The sequence below is a fragment of the Polypterus senegalus genome, chromosome 11 (assembly GCF_016835505.1).
Source record: "Polypterus senegalus isolate Bchr_013 chromosome 11, ASM1683550v1, whole genome shotgun sequence".
Classification (NCBI taxonomy): Eukaryota; Metazoa; Chordata; class Cladistia; order Polypteriformes; family Polypteridae; genus Polypterus; species Polypterus senegalus.
Genome location: NC_053164.1, coordinates 161020707 through 161041352, shown reverse-complemented (window position 1 = coordinate 161041352; position 20646 = coordinate 161020707). Strand labels below are relative to the sequence as shown.

General features: G+C 36.2%; 1 protein-coding gene across 1 annotated transcript in view; it reads left to right on the top strand.

Moving 5' to 3' along the window:
• The window catches only part of vwf (von Willebrand factor), a 222640-nt gene that overhangs the window by 7679 nt on the left and 194315 nt on the right, over positions 1–20646 (top strand). Inside the window, exons 4-6 of the mRNA XM_039769977.1 lie at positions 9165–9267; positions 11540–11748; positions 15026–15147. Coding sequence (XP_039625911.1) covers positions 9165–9267; positions 11540–11748; positions 15026–15147 — 434 coding nt within the window. The remainder of the gene's footprint in view (positions 1–9164; positions 9268–11539; positions 11749–15025; positions 15148–20646) is intronic.

Genomic DNA, 20646 nt, shown 5'->3' with positions numbered 1-20646 from the left:
AAGGTTTAGGGGCTGATGATGATGAAGTCGATCGGATAATGTAACAATCAAAATGTCCTGCCACATCCTTCTCTTCAGGTTTTAACTTTAAAGTGCCTGCATGACACAAACTACAAATCCCAAAAGGCACTCCGCATCCATGCCAACCTGTTTAAAAGACACAGATCCCAATTTACAAACAGGAATCTATGTGACCAGTGTTGTTATTCACATTTTACAATCACTCAACAGGACATACCAGTATGCACTCAAAAAATAAACCCGCCTATGCGGCACCGCTACAATCTGCAGTTGCTCCAAGGGTGCTGTACAAACAGCTGACCCTGCACTCTGACCCTAAAATTCTGTGTAAGTTGGTGTATGAGAAAAATAAATTCTGTATACAATAAATTGTTAATGACAAATTGCAATATAATTATTCAAATAAGGAAAAATTTATATAACTAAGCAGTATTCTGAAACATTTATAAAAAATAATTCTTTAAAGGTAGAATTAACATCATCTCCTAAAGAGCTTGATTGTCCTGTTCCATTTTTGTACTTTTTTCTTTTTTAAAATTCTAACACCAGCATCCTGTTCTGTTTGTTCTGCAGTAAAAAACTTTTTAGATTGTTAAACTGGTAGCTGATAACTGGACCTACAAAACCATAATGTATAATTCTAGCTAGGAAAGAGCTGCTGCAGTGGTTGAATTTAATTAAGAATTATTGTTGAACAATTTGGGTTAAAGTCAACCATTTCATGTTAAGCGGCTACCAATATCTTTAAATAATTTGCAAAAATGTACAAAACCTTTCTTTACAAAATTTACAAAAACATTTTCTACAGTAATTTTTAATCATCCAGATTTTCACCTCACCAAAACAGATAACAGTCAAAAAGGATGTAAAAAATCTCCTTCCATTATAAAGATAAAAACACTTTTGTGCATCAACAATTAAAAATTAATGAATGCAATATATATCTGAATAATATCTGCTCATTGCATGAAGATTTTTAAAAATGTTTCATTATCCACTTAACAGATGCTATCATGTTTAAAAGTTTGAACTATTTATTTTACCTTTTATTCTTTTTTTTCAGAATAAGGACTTTTGTAAACTACTGTATGTAACACTCTCACTCTGTTTAGATTAGTAAACTTGCAATGTTCTTATTTTTTGTGAACTAATTTAACAGAGCATGTTAAACTTTTTATTTTACTTTAATTACATTGTTTATGTGAATTTGCTTTATCTGATGTTTTGTTCAAATGGATTGAAAGGAGTGACAGAGATGAATAAACAAGAGAATAGACAAACAAAGCAAAATCAGTACATGGAGAAAAAGAAGTTAGAACCAAATTATACACTGTGCAAAGTGCAAAACCCTAAACACTTTTTCTTGATTAACATCACATGCCTAGCAACCATGTAAGTATTATAGTAGCCATACTCACAAAAAACACCCATAATGCCAACCAACCAAAATAGAAGCTCCATGGAAAATCAGAGCTTCATATGGTGATATGCTGACCTCACTATCCATCCATCCATTATTCAACCCGTTACATCCTAACTACAGGGTCATGGGGGTCTGCTGGAGCCAATACATCACCAAAATTATATTAAAACAAATGAATTTTGTTTTGTTTTTCTTTTTGCTTGGTGAAGTGGTGGCTCCGAAGCTAAGGATTTGAGCTGGCAATCAGAAGGTTGCTGGTTAGAATCCTATAAACGCCAGAAGTGACTCTGTTCTGTTGGGCCCTTGAGCAAGGCCCTTAACCTGCAATTGCCTTGTCCTGGGTATGATATTAATCTGCATCCAGTCCTGCAAGCAAGTCCTCCAACCTGCAGGGAAAACTTGGGATTTGGTGACAAGATTGGCACTGCAGCCACTGTAAATAAAACCTCACAATGTTCAAGTGTGGTGCTGAGGTGTCACCTGTTGCAGGGCTGCACTCTGGTCCCAATCTCGGTGGTTCATTGTATGGTGGGTGCAGCAACGTGCAAAAACAAATCAGGAATTAGATTAATGGATAGATTCCTAACACATAAACCATTATATTAGAATTATATTTAAAGCAATTGGTCATTAAGCAGAATGTTCTAAGTCTCACTTTTGCTTAAAATGATTAAATCATGCAGGTTTTCTGGTATTTTTTTTTTTGCTATTTGATGACAGCATCATCAATAAATGCCATGGAACAGCACTTCAGTCAGGCCACATAAATCATTGTGTTATGTTAAGGGTGCAATTAAGTATTTAAATAGGCGAATAAGAGTTATTCTTTTTTTTTGTATGTTTTTAGAGTTTTGTAAAAAGAGATCTTTTACATTTACATAATTAAAATGCTTGCTTAAGTTCAGTGTCTTGTGTACATCACATAATTCTGCATATTACCAAATACTACAAAAAAGGTCAGCCATAACATAAATACTTGCTCATATTGTGATCCTTAGATACATAAGCTTACTTAAAAACAATGCCCAAACTGAGTAAATCATCCAGTGTTCAATTATTGAAAGTCCGGTTATTAAAAAACTTTGTCACGATTTTGGCACTATAAATCTATTAAGTCTAGGTCCTCGCATAGTCTGCTATGCTCAGAGCTAAACAGGTCTAATTCCTTTAGTCAGTCAGAGCAGAATGGGCTCTTTAGTTTAGTAATGCACTTTGCTCCTCTGCTTACACAGGTGTGAGACCTCCAGAACTACCTGTCTTATCTTAGTGAAGTGACCAGGGGCCTCATGTATAACGCCATGCGTAGAACTCGCACTATAACATGGCGTAAGCACAAAAGCCGAAATGTGCTTATGCACAGAAAAATCCAGATGCAGGAATCTGTGCGTACTCCAAGTTCCACGTTCTTCCGTTACATAAATCCCGATCAGCGTGAAAACTAACGCTCGTGCACGCGCATTATGTAATGCCCCAAATCCTCCCAGAATTACGCCTATTTGAATATGCAAATCAATATAAATCGCCCTTAAGCGCAGCCTTCTGTGAAAAGACAATGGGAAAAGCACGGGGAAAATATAAGAATTTCAGCAAATACCAAGTGGAGGCAAAGGAAAAACATACTATTTGTTCAAATAAACCGTGGTATAATCAACAAAATGAAGTTGATCGAGTGACATAGCGTGTTGGAGAAACTTGAAAGCTCACATTCACAAAATCGCACAGTGCCGGAAATAAAAAGAAGTCACATATCAAAGTTGCCGTGAAAAGAAGAGTTGTAAGGCCACTGTCTGAGTGTCATATGAAAGTTTATTAGGGTACAGAGAAAAAAGGCACACGGTGGGGAAAAAGCACGAAATGTCAACTTCAATCTTGACATTTCCACTTTAATCACGTAGTTTATTTTGTCATTTAGTAGAACATTATAAACTTCATCTTAAAATCGTTTAATTAACCAGTTTCTCAAATCACATCGTAATTAAAGTAGCACGTTAAATGCTTTGTTTTGTATTTGATCTTCTACTCGTATGTGCTCTATGTGTGTGAATCACTACTTGCTTCTTAAACTGGCTCTCTTCCTCCAATTGGACACAGAGTCCATTACATTTGTGATATTACAGCTCTCTGAATAACTAAAATACTGAGATGTATACGTGATGTCATTTTCATGATGATAGGAGCTAAAGCACATTATTAAACATGTGTTTCATGAGCCTCGTGCTCATGACAAGCATTTATCTTTTGTCGAAATTTTCGCTGCGTTTTTAGCTGTGTTGTTATTTTCTCTTTCTGTTTTATATTCAATACATATTGGCGTGGCCGCCCCAAGAGTCCTTGCTTTTCTTTCCCCAAGTAACCGATCGCCATACAATCAGCTCTGTAATAGAAGTTAAGCCATCTGTAAGCTTAGCCCGATTCTTCAAAACGTTTAAAGAACATTGAAATATCTTCGTAGTACATGTTTAATTATTCTATCCTTCACAACACTCCCAGTGAAGAATATAGATTATTTAAATGAAGTTAAAGTTTTATGTGTATAATTTAACAAACATATTTTGCTGCATTTCACCTTAAAAATGATACCGTCATCATATGTAAATACGCGCTTTATACAGTGGCCCAGGTTGTGAGATATTATAACTGTAGTGCAAGTTTACAGTGGGGTGACTTTACTTATAAGTACAAACCTTTCTACAAGGAGCAATTGATTGAGTGCATTTAAAGTTCTTGGGATTAAACTGTTTCTGAACCGCAAGGTCCGTACAGGAAAGGCTTTAAAACGTTTTGCAGTGGCTGAGGTAGCGTGTCCTTAAAGCTGTATACCGATAATTCTCTTTCCGATCAGCTGCTGCTGTGATTCACACTCAGATACGTGCAGTGAGAGTAATATGGAAAAAGATGATCCGCTGTGGCAACTCCTAACGGGAGGAGCTGAAAGAAGAAGAAGAAGAAGAGAGAGTAACAACGCTAAAGCAGTTATGGTATTTGGAATACGCTGCTCCCTGGACCATTATATTGTTACGAGTTAATTACAATCAGATACATTACACTAATAAACAGTATGCGGTTAGTTTCTGTGTATTTATAAAGCCGCGTCATGAAAATAATGAGTAATCACACAAGAACAGTACCATTGCTTTGACGCTGGGTGCCGCCAGTCTGCAAAATCGAGCGGAGAATTTGCGTACGACAAGGCATGAGGTACCGTGGAAAAGTGCGTGGCTTTACGCCAAGTGTAGGTTTTATACATCGCAAATTGAACGTGGAAAAGTTCTTACGCAACATTTCTGTGCGTACGCACCGTTTATACATGAGGCCCCAGAACCGCACACAATACTCTAGGTGCATCTTTACTATATATAGCCTAAGTATAACTGTATTCAACAACTTTTAAAATATTACCAATGTATTTCCTTTTTTTTATTTGTCCTGTATATTGTCTGGTATAACCACAAGGGGTCACCAGAGAGTCCCAAACCACAGACACAGCAAAGCACCACACATTATTAGAATAAAACTAGCTGATTACCTAGTGGCTTTGCTCACTGAGTGCAAGGGAAAAAGTAAAATGCAGTATATAAATTATTAAACAGTAAAACATTAACATGTAAGAAGTAAAGATACATTGAGCAGTACTGGAGTGCTTTTGGGTAAAGTATATTTTAAAGGCGCTATAACACAACAGGTAAGTAGCACTAACAGCAGCTTAAATGTATTTGGATCATCTCTTGGTAGAAGATCCCTTGTGAAAGACGCTACATTACCGCTGTAGTATAAAAATTACATTTTCTATGCGATCCTGCAAATTTCTGTCTGACAACCTTGCACTATGCGCCTGTGATTTAAGAGAAAAATTATTCTGAGAAATGTGGACACTGCCCTTCTGTGCTTAACGGGCAGAAGGTCCAAACAATTCCCAAGTCCAAAACTTAACATGAAGAGGTTGGTACATCTTCTTAGATATAAACCCTCCATCTTAAAAGAATTCATCACAAAAGCAACCTTGAATGTTGCAGGGTTTTAGTGACCTGAACTCACCTTAAGGGACAGTAAGTAGTAGTAAAGCGCAGTTTACAAAGAGAGTTTTGCTTCTATGGCACTGATCACACTTATTCGCAATGATTTCCACTCTCTGTGTGTTTTTAATTTCACAATGAAGCTGTAATGTCACTGTGTTGGCTAGCATCCTTATACATGCTGTTCAGTATGTGTGCATCCTGTGGAACATATGGTAAGTATATACAGTATGCTTTTAGTACATTGAAGCATTCATGTGCTGGCATGTGATGGGACTTACAGCCAAGGTAGTGAACTTTTCCAGGTAAGCTTTCAGTTTTTTCAATATTTATGGAAGTGTGTGTCACTATCCTATTGCCGTTCTTTTCAGTGCGCTCTTTATGATATTATGTATTTGTTTAGGCAATTTGGCAATTTACCCAAGGAGGAAAAAAGGCTTGTCCTGGAAATGAAAAACTGAAAAAAGAATCAGGAGAGTAAGAGAATAAGGAAAGTAAAGCAAAAAGAAGTTTGCAACCAAGACAATTGTACCAAAATACCCAAATGAAAACACAAGAGAAGAAAATAAAAAAGTTACAACCTAAGAATAGCATGCTATCATGTTTTATATTGTGACTGGCAACCTTTACTTACAAAGGTTAACTAAATAGTGACATACATGCAGGAAACTAACAAAATGGTGGTTCTCGTTTTCATTCAAAGTGATGTTGTAAATATATTTAATAATCAAAAAGAATGGAGTAATCACACAAGCAACTCTTGGGAGCTTTACAAAGTTTTTTGAAAGGATACCAGTAGATTGGGTTTTCCAATTGGAGTACAGGCAGGTCAAGCAATATGTTAAAGGCCACAGAGTGGCAGTAGTGGGATTTGAACCCACACCCTCAGAGTTTGAGATCCAAAGCCTTAACCATTACACCACACATATATTTTAAACCACTAGTAAATGAACATAAGGAATTCTGATTTTGTGCAAGTCCAGCACTACCAAGGTGACTAAAGGAACAACAACAACATTTATTTATATAGCACATTTTCATACAAAAAGTAGCTCAAAGTGCTTTACATACTGAAGAAAAGAAAAATAAAAGACAAAATAAGAAATTAAAATAAGACAACATTAGTTATCATAGAAAAGGAGTAAGGTCCGATGGCCAGGGTGGACAGAAAAAACAGAAAAAAAAACCTCCAGATGGCTGGAGAAAAAAAAAAAAAATCTGCAAGGGTTCCAGGCCACGGGACCTCTGGGCATTCAACCTAACATAAATGAAATAGTCCTCTTTGTAGTTAGGGTTCTCAACTTGATGTTGATGGTCAAACAGACTTCTGGCTTTTAATCCATCCATCATTGTTGGAACATCACGGTGCTTTGAGTAGATGGTGGTGGTGCAGGCCACCACCTAAAGGATACCGGAAAAGGAAACAGAAGAGAGAGTGGAGGTTAGTACAGATTTTAGAGCCACCATGAATAGTTATTATAATGAGTTGGAGACATAGAGTATCAGGATTTTGATTACAGTGAAATTATGAGAAAGCCATGTTAAAATAATGTGTTTCCAGCAGTTTTTTAAAGTGCTCCACTGTATCAGCCTGGCGAATTCCTATTGGCAGGCTATTCCAGATTTTAGGTGCATAACAGCAGAAGGCCGCCTCACCACTTTTAAGTTTTGTTCTTGGAATTCTAAGGAGATACACATTTGAGGATCTGAGGTTACGATTTGGAATATAAGGTGTCAGACATTCTGATATATAAGATGGGGCAAGATTATTTAAGGCTTTAAAGGAGCATCAAATAATCCAATTCCTCAGGTTTATACAAAAGGACTTTGGAACACTTTTGTTGATTAACTTGCATCCTAAGAAATAATTTCACATTGTCAGATTTCCAAGAACTACAATGACTGCTAAATCACACCAAAAGAAACATGATGACGCAGTTGAGCGCTCATCTGTCCAGCATACAGCTATTCTGTCTCCATATTCAAATGCTACAAGCAGATATACTGTAAAACAGCTGCCTTCATAAATTTCAAACAATCTTTTGTGGTAATTACTCAGTGTTCATTTATCATTTACGGGGTAAAGTGCATTACGGGCAGTTTGCTTTTCATTTCAGGGCCTGTATCTTTTGTTTAGTAAGTGAATAGATCTTCTTGATCACAACAGCAGTTGTGATTATTTCACAGACTGTATAGTATATTTATTTCGCATTAATACTTAAACATGTTCTGAGGATGTATGCATAGGTTAAAGTTGAGGAAGTTTATGTAAAAAGAAAAAAATGATATAAATGCATTTTGTGTATTTATTTTTTGGAGTGAAAGTAATTATTTAGATAATGAAATATCAAACAGTTAAATACAAATTTGACAGATTTTACAATATCAAATTTTATTAGAGTTCATTTTTATTCCACTATTTTTTGGGACTAAAAGGGAAAATAAAAAAAGTATAACCCTGTTTTGGTAGTTTGTAAATGTTTTTCATAACTGTTTTTGTAACATATTACTATATATTTTCATTTAGTGGTTTAGGGGCTTTTTCTAGCAAATTGAATTAACATATAAAACCACATTGATAGGAAAATACAGAATACGATTTTTACATGGTGTGGGTCATATTTTGGATGCACAGAATCATGCACACACTTTTTGCTATTTATTTCATAAATCCAAATTTTGGTACTTTATTACAAGCATTGTAATTGTGGTAATTTCTTACATCATTTCTAAAATTTTATACAATGAGTTTTGATTTTATGCATTATTTTGTTTTTCTTTTTTGCTTTTTTACATACTCATTCATTTTTAATGCACACATTTTGCACTATTTTTGGTTTACTTCACACATTTATTGTTTTGCTATATGTTTGCTCTTGTTTTTTTAATTTTTTGCACCATTTTGTTTAATTTTCTCCACTGTTTTTTTTTAAATATTTTATGTACTTATTTTTTGTCCATACTTGTGTATCAGTGACCATTACTTGATGCATTTAAATATTGTGTCTAAAATTATATGGTTTGCCAATTTTTTTGGAGGCTTTTGATAACTTTTCTAAATGGACATTTTTACTGACCTTTCAAAACCTTACTAATACAGTTGATGTCTTGCAGAAAAAAAATATTAACAACTAACTTAATGATTTTTAGTCATGCTTCTCATATGTGCACTCAGGTATTCAAGATGAACAAGAAGGCTTTTTAGTAATTCATATCCTTAGTCAATGCTTGAAGATATATAGCACATTTCAAAATGACTGAGAGCTGGTAGAAGATTATGAAGTTAATCTTTATAGCTGATTCTAAATATGAAATTTTGGATGTGCGAGTACATATGGAATTATAGTCAGAAACCATTAGGTGGCCACAGATTTATTCACTTATGATGGGAAAGAAGAATGAACTTTACCCACAAATACAATGATTAATACTCTGAAAATTCATGGGAAGCACAATAGAAGGAAGACTTTGAGGAAGCTGTCTGGAGATGGCGTGCCTGTACATCTCACACTGAAATTTTCATTGAGTGTTTTTTCCTGAAATATGACACTGACTATAATTAATTAATAATAGTTCTGAGTCTCACAACAACATTTTTTTTTATATAGAAATTTTAACCTTTGCCAGGAAACGCAAAATAAAAAAGGACTGTTTGCAGCTGCAAGTTATTTTCATCATAAATTCACAAAATAAATCTTTATTTACAGGAGATTATCAACACGGGCAAAGAAAAAGCATCTCTGTGTATCTTGGGGAAGTCTTTGAAATTCATCTGTTTTTTGACGGAACTGTTACACAAGGTGGGAAAAGGTAAACAAAAAAACCAAACATTTTTCCTTGTTACGTATCATTCATATCACTATTTTAGACAGCAGAAAATTATGATAAGCATGTTTAGATAATATAAATAAAATCTATATATCTCTCTAATGTTTATGAATAAACCCATTTAAAAATGGCAAAGATACATATCAGTGTGACTGATTGGACTGATTGGTTGAAATTACGTATATTTTATCTAAAAAATATCATGAATTTATGAACTAAGTTACCTACAGTGGCAATTGATATAGTTCAAATTTATCTGATACCTGCCAAATATTAAATACTTTATAATTCCTTTTTAGGCTTATACTTCAAATATGAAAAAGCAAATGAATTTGTCAATATAACATTTTGCAACTCTACCACTTGGTTTTGATGTATTTAGCAAAGACCTTTAGATTTAATGATATGTAAACTATAATAGTTTTTAACAACTTGCAATTGTGTTACTATAACATACAGCAATGTAACCATTCAGAGTACTTCCTATAAAGGAGTTATAAAAGGGACACAAATTACAACTATTAATATTGTGACTCTAAGTATTTCAGCAAATAAAAACACTACTGTGCTTTTTCCAGTTTGGCCTTAGTATTGTGAGTTCAACTGTTAAATTAGGAATCTGAAATTCCTGAAAGTATCAACATTTTGCTCCACTCATTCTGTCCAAGAGGCATTTTTGTGTCAATTTCCTGTAAAGTCTACAAGTTCTTTTGTTTTGGTGAAGTTTGGGGCCAAGCTGTTTTCATGAAACCACCTTGTCAGATCTTCACTTATTACTGCACATGGGCATTGATTCTAATCAATTCAAACACTTAGCACATAAGCAGTTTTATGGTGTGACTGTTGCTGAGGCACCAATCTTTGGCCGCAGCATTTTAAATCTGCCAATACCTCTCCTGATATTGTATGTAAAACAAATTCAGTAAAACCCTTTATAAAATAAATTTTCTGATTACGATAAGTGTTTCATAAAATAAAGCCTACATGACTGACAATTCAAGCTATTATTAATTAAACGGCCTAAATATTTTACAGAATTAAAAGTTACCTAAGCATTGCATTTAAAAACAGCACAATTAAGAAAATGTCCATACATTTATTCTCATACACAATTTTTCCATTAAAGGGCTTTGAAAGAGCCAGAATGAGGAACCAGTTCTGGACTGAATTCCCAACATCACAGGAACCACTCGCTTTTTGTGAATTATGCATACTTGTGCTTTAGTATAAATTAACATGTTTAACTACAATTTACAATCAGGTAATAAGTAAATATATTTATTTTTGATGAAAAGGCAATTTTAATCAGAAGCAATGAAAGATACATATAAAATCAGCATCTCTTTGTTTAGTAATTGTCAATTGGATCTTTAACAGAAGCCAAGTGTGACTTCAAATTACACAGGCAAAATGACTCCACTTAAATGCAAAGGTTTGCATTGCCTTTCAAACGTCTACAAACAGCTTTGCAGCAACAATTCTTTAAAGCAAATCTTTTTACAAGTGGTTTACATCTACTTTACATATTTTTCAGCATACATTAGAAGTGAGGATGAAAGCAATGACTAATCATGACAGTACAAGAAGCTGTTGTAGTAGTTTATTAATGACTGTTTGTTAACCTTTTTCTGTGGAAGATTAATACACCTTTTTCCTGGTCACCTTATGTTAAGACAGTGAATGGTGAATATCATTGCCAATAGAGTTTGAAATGTTGCACTCACTCAGCTACCCGATGCCTGAGATCAGATTTGAATGTGTGACCTTAATTATCTACACAAAATCCTACCCTGGAGAAGAGGTTGTTAAGCATGCTTTACTGCACTTAACCTAGATTCCCATCATGTTAAGAATGCTATACATCACTGCAAAAAGAGTTCACTGTTCCTTAAATCTGTAAATCATTGCAGAATTAGGCAAATGGCTGTTTCCTGTGCATGTCTTCATCACAGGAGAAGTGGGTGTTTAGCTTGAAGATAAGAGTTGCTGAAAGTGTATACAAACCATTAAATAAAGGTGAATTGAGAGAATGTGTTCTGCTTATGGACACCAAAATGAGCATATTTGTTTTATGCACGTTATGCTCTAAATTTAATTCTTCCTAAATCATTGAGCATTTTGTCAAAGAAAATGTTTATGAATCAACCTTTTATTATTAAATGGAGCAATATAAAGGATATTTTATGTTATGCACAAATGATGCTCATTATTAGATTTCTTATGTTATTACTGTCTTCTGCTTTATTTCCTAAAGGATTCCTCTACCTTATGCATCTAATGGTGTATTTGTGGAAACAGAGGCAGGATATTATAAGATAAGCAGTGAAGAGTATGGGTTCCTGGTAAAAACTGATAACAATGGCAATGCTCAAGTCTTACTATCAATGAAACATTTTAACAAGACCTGTGGCCTATGTGGAAATTTTAATATGGACCCAAATGATGATTATATAACTCAAGAAGGTAATTTCTAATCTTTTCTTTAATATTTAATTGTAAATATCCACCTTAATTCCCTACTACTTGGGTCAAATATAAACTATATATTATTATTATTATTATTATTATTATTATGCATGTAGATTATATAGAGTACATGCATACAGTACAGTAAATATTATTAAAATCTTCTTCTTCTTTTGGCTGCTCCTGTTATAGGTTGCCACAATGGATCACCTTGTTCCATATCTTTCTATCCTCTGCATCTTGCTCTGTCACACCCATCACCTGCATGTCAACTCTCACCACATCCATAAACCTTCTCTTAGGCCTTCCTCTTTTCCTCTTACCTGGCAGCTCTGTCCTTAGCATCTTTCTCCCAATATACTCAGCATCTCTTCTCTGCACATGTTCAAACCAACTCAATCTTACCTCTATGACTTCTCAAACCCAACGCAAATCTTAGCATCTTTAACTCTGCCACCTCCAGCTCTGTCTCTTGCTTTTTGGTCAGTGTCACTGTCTCCAACCCATATAACATAGATGGTCTCACTACTGTCCTGTAGACCTTCCCTTTCACTCTTGCTGATACCCGTCTGTCACAAATCACTCCTGACACTCTTCTCCACCCATTCCACCCTGCCTGCACTCTCTTTTTCACCTCTCTTCCACAATCCCGGTTACTCTGTACTGTTGATCCCAAGTATTTAAACTCATCTACCTTCGCCAACTCTACTCCTTACATCCTCACCATTCCACTGACCTCCCTCTCATTTACATACATGTATTCTGTCTTGTTCCTACTGACCTTCATTCCTCTCCACCTCTCCAGGGTCTCCTTAACCTGCTCCCTACTGTCGCTACAGATCATGGTGTCATCAGCAAACATCATAGTCCACGGGGACTCCTGTCTAATCTCGTCTGTCAACCTGTCCATCACCATTGCAAATAAGAAAGGGCTCAGAGCCGATCCCTGATGTAATCCCACCTCCACCTTGAATGCATCTGTCACTCATACCGCAGACCACATCACAGTCACACTTCCCTCATACATATCCTGTACAACTCTTACATATTTCTCTGCCACTCCTGAGTTCCTCATACAATACCACAACTCCTCTCAAGGCACAGTGTCATTTCTTCAGGTCCACAAAGATGCAATGCCACTCCTTCTGGCCTTCTCTATGCTTCTCCATCAACACCCTCAGAGCAAACATCACATCTGTGGTGCTCTTTCTTGGCATGAAACTATACTGCTGCTCACTAATCATCACCTCACTTCTTAACCTGGCTTCCACTACTCTTTCGCATAACTTCATGCTGTGGCTCATCAATTTTATCCCCCTGTAGTTACTGCAGTTCTGTACTTCCACCTTATTCTTAAATATCAGCACCAGTACACTTACATCTTTCCACAGGTATGTCATCTGGACCAACAGCCTTTCCATTCTTCATCCTCTTCATAGCTGTCCTTACTTCCTCCTTGCTAATCTATTGCACTTCCTGATTCACTATCTCCACATCAACCAACCTCTTCTCTCTCTCATTCTCTTCATTCATCAACTTCTCAAAGTACTCTTTCCATCTGCTCAACACACTATCCTCACTTGTGAGTACATGTCCATCTGTATCCTTTATTACCCTATCCTGCTGCACATCTTTTCCAGCTTGGTCTCTCTGTCTAGCCAATCGGTACAGGTCCTTTTCTCCCTCTATAGTGTCCAACCTCTCATACAACTCATCATATGCCTTTTCTTTAGCTTTCGCCACTCCTCTCTTTAGCTTGCGCCTGATCTCATTGTACTCTTGTCTACTTTCTGCATCCCTCTTACTATCCCACTTCTTCTTTGCCATCCTCTTCCTCTGTATACTCTCCTGTACTTCCCCATTCCACCACCAGGTTTCCTTTTCCTCCTTCCTCTGTCCTGATATCACGCCAAGCACTCTTCTTGCTGTCACCGTTACCACATCTGCTGTAGTTTCCCAACTGTTTGGTTACTCTTCACTACCACCCAGTGCCTGTTTTACCTTCTCCCTAAACTCAACATTGCAGTCTTCATTTTTCAACTTCCACCAATTGATCCTTGGCTCTGCCCTCAATCTCTTTCTCTTCTTAATCTCCAAAGTCATCCTACAGACCACCATCCTATGCTGCTTAACTACACTTTCCCCTGCCACCACTTTGCAGTCTTCAATCTCCTCCAGATTGACTCTTCTGCATAGGATGTAATCTACCTGTGTGCATCTTCCTCCACTCTTGTATGTAACCCTATGTTCCTCCCTCTTTTTAAAAAACATATTCACCACAGCCATGTCCATCCTTTTGGCAAAATCCACTAGCCTCTAACCTTCTTCATTCCTCTCCTTGACAGCATACCTACCCATCACCTCCTCATCTCCTCTGTTCCCTTCAACAACATGTTCATTGAAATCCGCTCCAATCACCACTTTGTGTCCCTTGGGTACACTGTTCATCACTTCATCCATCTCACTCCAAAAATCTTCTTTCTCATCCATTGCACACCCAACTTGCGGGGCATATGCTCTAACAACATTTATTGTCACACCTCCAATTTCCAGCTTAATCATTAAACTGTCTGACAGTCTTTTCACATCCAAAACACTCTTGACATACTGTTCCTTCAGAATAAGCCCTGTTCCATTTCTCCTCTTATCCACACCATGATAGAACAATTTGAATCCACCTCCAATCCACCTGGCCTTACTCCCCTGCCATTTAGTCTCTTGCACGCACAATATATCAACCTTCTTTCCGTCCATCATATCTGTTAACTCTCTCTTGTTACCAGTCATACTGCCAACATTCAAAGTTCCTACCCTCAGTTCCACTTTCTTTACCTTCTTCCTCTCCTCCTGCCTCCGGACATGTCTCCCCCCTATTCTTCTCCTTCTTCTTCTTGTTCTTCGGCCAACAGTAGCCCAATTTCCGCCAGCACCCTGTTGTCGGTCGTTGTTAACGTGGGGTTCGACCAATCCAGTATAGAAATTTGTATTGATGTCCGCATATTCATTTGGCAAAATTTTACACTGGATGCCCGTCCTGACGTAGCCCTCCCCATTTATCAGTGATTGGGACAAGCATGAAGAAACACACTGATTGGTGCATACCCTGTGGCTAGGTTACAGTAAACATTATCAAAATATTACTGTTTATTAAAAATAAAGAATATTGTAAAATTAGGCTTTTGAAATCAATCTTAAATAAGAGGGTTAGGAAAAATGTTTTAGTCTCACACCCGACTTTTGTTTGGAAAAGTTCTTGTCTTTTTGCACCATACAGGTTTTGTAGCAGAAAGCAGCTATGATTTTGCTAATTCTTGGGCACTACATGGATCTGGAAAACCTTGCAAACGTGCTGTCCCTCCAAGTCAAACTTGCAATATTTCTTTGGCTGTTGGAGAAGTAAGTATAAGAAATCACAGAAAAATTAGGAATTTTATTGATGGACTACTATGGTAAAGATAATCATTTTAATTTGGAAGATAATATAACCAAGTTTTGCAAAGAAGAACATGTACATTTTTTCTACCATATTTTCATATTATTTGGGCAGATTGGTAAAAATTTAAAATTGACAAAATGATATACATACAGTTTATGCAGTAGCTATAACAGGCTATTTTTCATGTAAACCTATCACACAAAAATTGATTATTTTTGGTTTTATGTATTTATTTTTTTAACAATGAGACATTTTAAGATATAATATTGAATTATTATTATGTGACAATCAAATCATTGAAATTTGATTTTGCTTTAAACTGAGGCAACTTCTTTTCATTATAAGTCATAGCTTAGCATAGACGATCTTTGACTTTCTCTTAAGTATCTTAATGTAATAATAAATCTCATATTGTTATAATATAAAAGTAATAATTTTTTAAGGGATGAAGCGTTTAATGACTCTGGGAAAATGGGCTGAAATCACTGCGTGTAATTGTCACAACTCAGAGTGAGTTTTTCTCTTTCAAGCTACATTTTTCATCTGAAAGGTGCAGAAATTATTCTGAGTGGTGCCTCTAAGAGTTTGCACATTTTAAACTGCTTCATGTCTAGCTTAGCCTGTTATGCTGACATTCTCCGGCTTGACACTGAAACTGTACTTTTTACTTCACCGATCTGAACCACCAATGATTTGCAGTAAGAAAACTGGCCACTGAGTCACCTGATCACACTGTTTTAACATATCTATAGCAAATTGCTAGATTAAAGCTAAAGTGACACTGTTAGTATGTTTCTGTTACTGGATTGCACACAGTGGTTATGCAAAGAACCTGCATATTTTTACATGTGCTTCTTGACTTATAACTACTGTTGCTGGGAGAATAATAGTGTCAGTATTTTTAATTAAACTAAGTATTGTGTTACTTTGGAAAATAACTGAACTATGTAATGTATGTTACTTTTAAAGCATTACCTGTAGCAATGCTTCCAAAATTGTGCTGATGTGGTTAATACCATATATGTAGACGTAAACAAAAATATTGAGAAAGATTATTGCAAGCAGGAAAGCGAATAATGCAATCACCCAAGCATTTGACAAATGATTTTTTCTCTTTCTAAGGCTGCTGAAAATGTGTAAAAAAATGACACATGTACAGGCTGACAGAGTGCAAAGAACATGTGCAGATTACAATGTCCTTAAAACTAGAAACCCTGAAGCCTATGAAAAAAGCCATTCCACCTCAAATTCCTTTGCACCCCCTCAGCAGTGTTTTGTTTTGTAAATGTATCGATCAGCACAAGCAACAAGCAGGCTGCTATCCCATCCCCCACCGACGGAGCCGAAGTCAATCACAAACTTCTCCCAGCTCAAGCCTGTTTATCTTTGTGTGAGGTACCTTGAGTTGCATAGGGTAAATAATATATCGCTATTTGGAATACATACACTTAATGTGTGTTAAATTTCTACAGTTATCTGGATAAACATAGGATGCCTGGAAATGTGAGGCAACAAATGTTGAACGCATAACTAAAGCATAAACTTTTTCAGGTTACTGTAATAATTGATAAAAAGTTGATGTGAAATGTATAATGCATGAAGACTGAAGTTCTAATATCAAATAAATACTTTTTGTTCACATGAGGTATAACATAAACAAGTGTGCCTTTATTCAAGAATGTAACCAAAGAAAAAGAAATTATTCAATTTACATGATGCTGTCAATATTTAAAAACCGAAGCCCATTTATCAATTGCATGGCTAGTTTAGAGGTAAGAATGGCTGCTTCTAAATCAAGAGGTTGCAGGTTTGATACTGGGTTTTCCCTGCATTTTCTGTTTTGAGTAGTGAGCTGCTATTATTATTATTATTATATAATAAAAACATACATTTGAATTGAGTCTTTAACATTCATTGAAAACACAAATGTTGGTGTATCATGTCTTTTTGGTATCTTGATTTTTTTTTAATTCAGTTTTATTCTTGAATAAATGCACGCTTGTTTCATTATACATTTGCGAAACTGTTTCTTTTATATTCCCGTAACCACTTGAACAATATCAAATCTATCTCTGCCTCTCCCATGCATGAAAATGCCATTATTTGAAAACAGATCCTCTAAGTGAGAATTACATTTTTCCCAGTTTCAAATAGTATAGAACATCAGTTACCCACTGACTTAAAGGTGCTGGGGTGGAATTCTTCCAGTTGAGCAACAGTCTATGAGATAGTAATGATGTAAAGGCAATTAGTTTGTCCTTCTCAACTTTAAGCCCATCTGGGAGTACACCATATACAGCTATTAAAATGTGCTTTATGAATGATTTTAAGTTGAATGACTGATTGCTTCACACATACAGTATGGAGCAAGAGTGTATTCTATGCATTGCTACCTTCCATTCCTTTTCAGAGATGTTAAGTGAAAGATCCTTTCCCCATTGTACCCTAGAATCTTTGAAAGAATGGACTTTAAAATGCTATTATACATTATATCAATGCTATCTAATTCTTCAAGACTGTTCAATATTTCGTCTGGAATGAAATAGGTGGGAGGTGAGGAAAATTGTGCCGGTTCTGTTTACCAAAGTTTCTAATTTGAAAGTAGTGAAAAAAAATTGTGTGAATGGGAAGTTAAACTGTACACAGCGTAATTGTACATAGGATGCAAATACATTATCTATATGTAAGTGTTTAATCCTAGGATTAAATCAAAATGAACCAAAATATCTTGCAAAAAAATAACCTATGTTCCTGATAAATACAGTAATGCCAAATGAGAAAATTAAACTGACAGATGCCAGCTTAGTGCAGATGTTCTCGATCTGTTGTCTGCCTCACTTGAACATGTTGCCTACACCATCTCCTGGACGTTATGGACATACAGTTACAAATCATTTGCTTTGGTAATTTCTCCACAGATTATGTTTAGCTGATGTTTAACAGTGCACTGTATGTAAAAATTCATAATCCTCTGTAAATCTGTGAGTCTGACAAAGCAGTTAATTCTAAAATTTCATCTCATGAGTGCTTCGCATTAAATAAAAATTAAGTGTTGTGGTTACAAACAATTTCATAACATACTTGACCATGAATCTTCATCTATACTAATAAAAGGCAAAGCCCTCACTCACTCACTCACTCACTCACTCACTCACAGACTGACTCATCACTAATTCTCCAACTTCCCGTGTAGGTAGAAGGCTGAAATTTGGCAGGTTCATTCCTTACAGCTTACTTACAAAAGTTGGGCAGGTTTCATTTCGAAATTCTACGCCTAATGGTCATAACTGGAAGGTATTTTTCTCCATTAACTGTAATGGAGTTGAGCTAGAAAGACGTGTAGGGCGAAGTTTCATGTCAAATCATCATGCCTCCCACGTAATCACGTGAACTGACTGTACGCAGTGCGTAGAAAACCAGGAAGACCTCCAAAAAGCGCTTAAGAAAACATGCATTATATAATTGAGAAGGCAGCGAAACAATAAGAAGCGAGCGAGTGACATATACTACCATATTCATGAGTGCTGCTACCTCGGAAAGAAAGCAAGGTGTAAACCTAAACTTTAAATTAAGTTCATAGACAGGCTACCGCTGGCGTTTCACATACCCACAGGTAATGCGGGATACAAGTTTAATGAGAGGACTCAGGATATAAGCGAGAGTTTTGATCACTTTGTAACTAAGTTAAAATTGTAGGTGAAGGGGTGTGCTTATGCAAATTCCGAGAGACTGTGTTTGTGGGGGATTGACAGTTAAGGCGGGTGGGGGAGTCACGTCATCATCTCCCCTCCCATTCATCTAATTTCGCTCTGAGCTGAGCTCCGCGGCTAACGCCGTCTTCCGAAGCAACTTCGTCAGACTGCCACCAAATACTCACAGAAAAATCCACAAGTTAATACACACGCTGTCTCTAGAGTTTCTCCACACTGAATCCTCCAGGCACTACTTACAAAAGGTCACATTGACAATCGTGTTACGTTATTTTTAAAATCTTTCCTTTTCTTAGCACAAGCACAGCTGAGAAGCTTCGATGCATGTGCTCCATAATGTTAAAAATAATGCATTTAATCACACTTTGCATTACAAGCAAAGGGAGCGTTTGTCAATGCATGATTTCCTGGTACACCGATTACATTGATCAGTGCATCCCGATTCATTTTACCCTCGCACCACCTTAGTTTGAGAAGAAGTATGAAAAAATATGAGGTTAACACAGAAAAACAGATCACCAATTCAAGCTTTATGAATAATCGATTTGCCATCAATAATTGTTTTGGTAAAGCCATCCTCCTTCCATTTTATAATTTTTCCGCCACTAGCCATGATTAAATGAGCGGTAAAAAGTAAGAGCAAAGCGAGGGTGACTTATTTAGGCAGGCATATATATGACAGCAACACTCATGACAATGTCAATCATGTTACGTTATTATTAAAATGTTTCCTTTTCTTTTTCATTACTTCTTTAACACACTACTTCTCCGCTGCGTAGCGGGTATTTTGATATATATATATATATATATATATGAATGACCTCCAAAGAGCTGAGACTTTTGATATCATGAACGTGTCTGCAAAACTGGGGTCTCCTGCCCAGCAAAAGTCGAGCAGCCAGCGCGCATAGCTGTGCCGGCCTTTGAGACGCTGACTGCGCTTCTGCCTTAAGTCAAAGTGAGCACTTTTAATTTTTTTCATCCTCCCCCTGCGCTATAGCCCAGACAAGTGCAAACACGGGACCCCTTTTCTACACCACGGCAAAATAATATTAAGGCGATTCACACTTTCTTTTGCACGTATACGATTATGAGGTCCTCAGCTCGGATTATGAAGACACGCACAGGAGTGGAGGACTGACAGTGCCATCACAGCCGATTAATGGCGGGACGTCTCACCAGTCTACACAAGACCCACCGCGACTGTCCCCAAAAGGCGATCATAACGTCAGCGAACACATCTCTCTATACTATATAAAAGAAAAGGCAACTTTCCTTTCTTTACACCTTTTTCCTTTTATCCCAAACCAAAGCCTTTCTCTCTTAACACTGCAGAGGACACAAAACTAATTTTCTTTAAATGCCGGTAAGGCACATTACCAGAGGCACAAATTTGAACGCTCACATAGAAAATGTAATTTCAATGTACCTGTACTTCTTAAAACGTTAATGTTTTACTGTTTAATAACTTATAGACTATATTTTATTATTTTTCCCTTGCACTCAGTGACCAAACCTATACACACACATATAGACACATACAAACATACACACAAGTATATGTATGTGTATATATATACACACACACACACACATACATACATACATACATACACACATATATATAATTTGTGTGTGTGTATGTATGTATGTGTGTATATATGATGTAGATAGGTATGTATGTATATATATATATATATATATATATATATATATATATATATGTGTATATGTAGATATGTATATAGA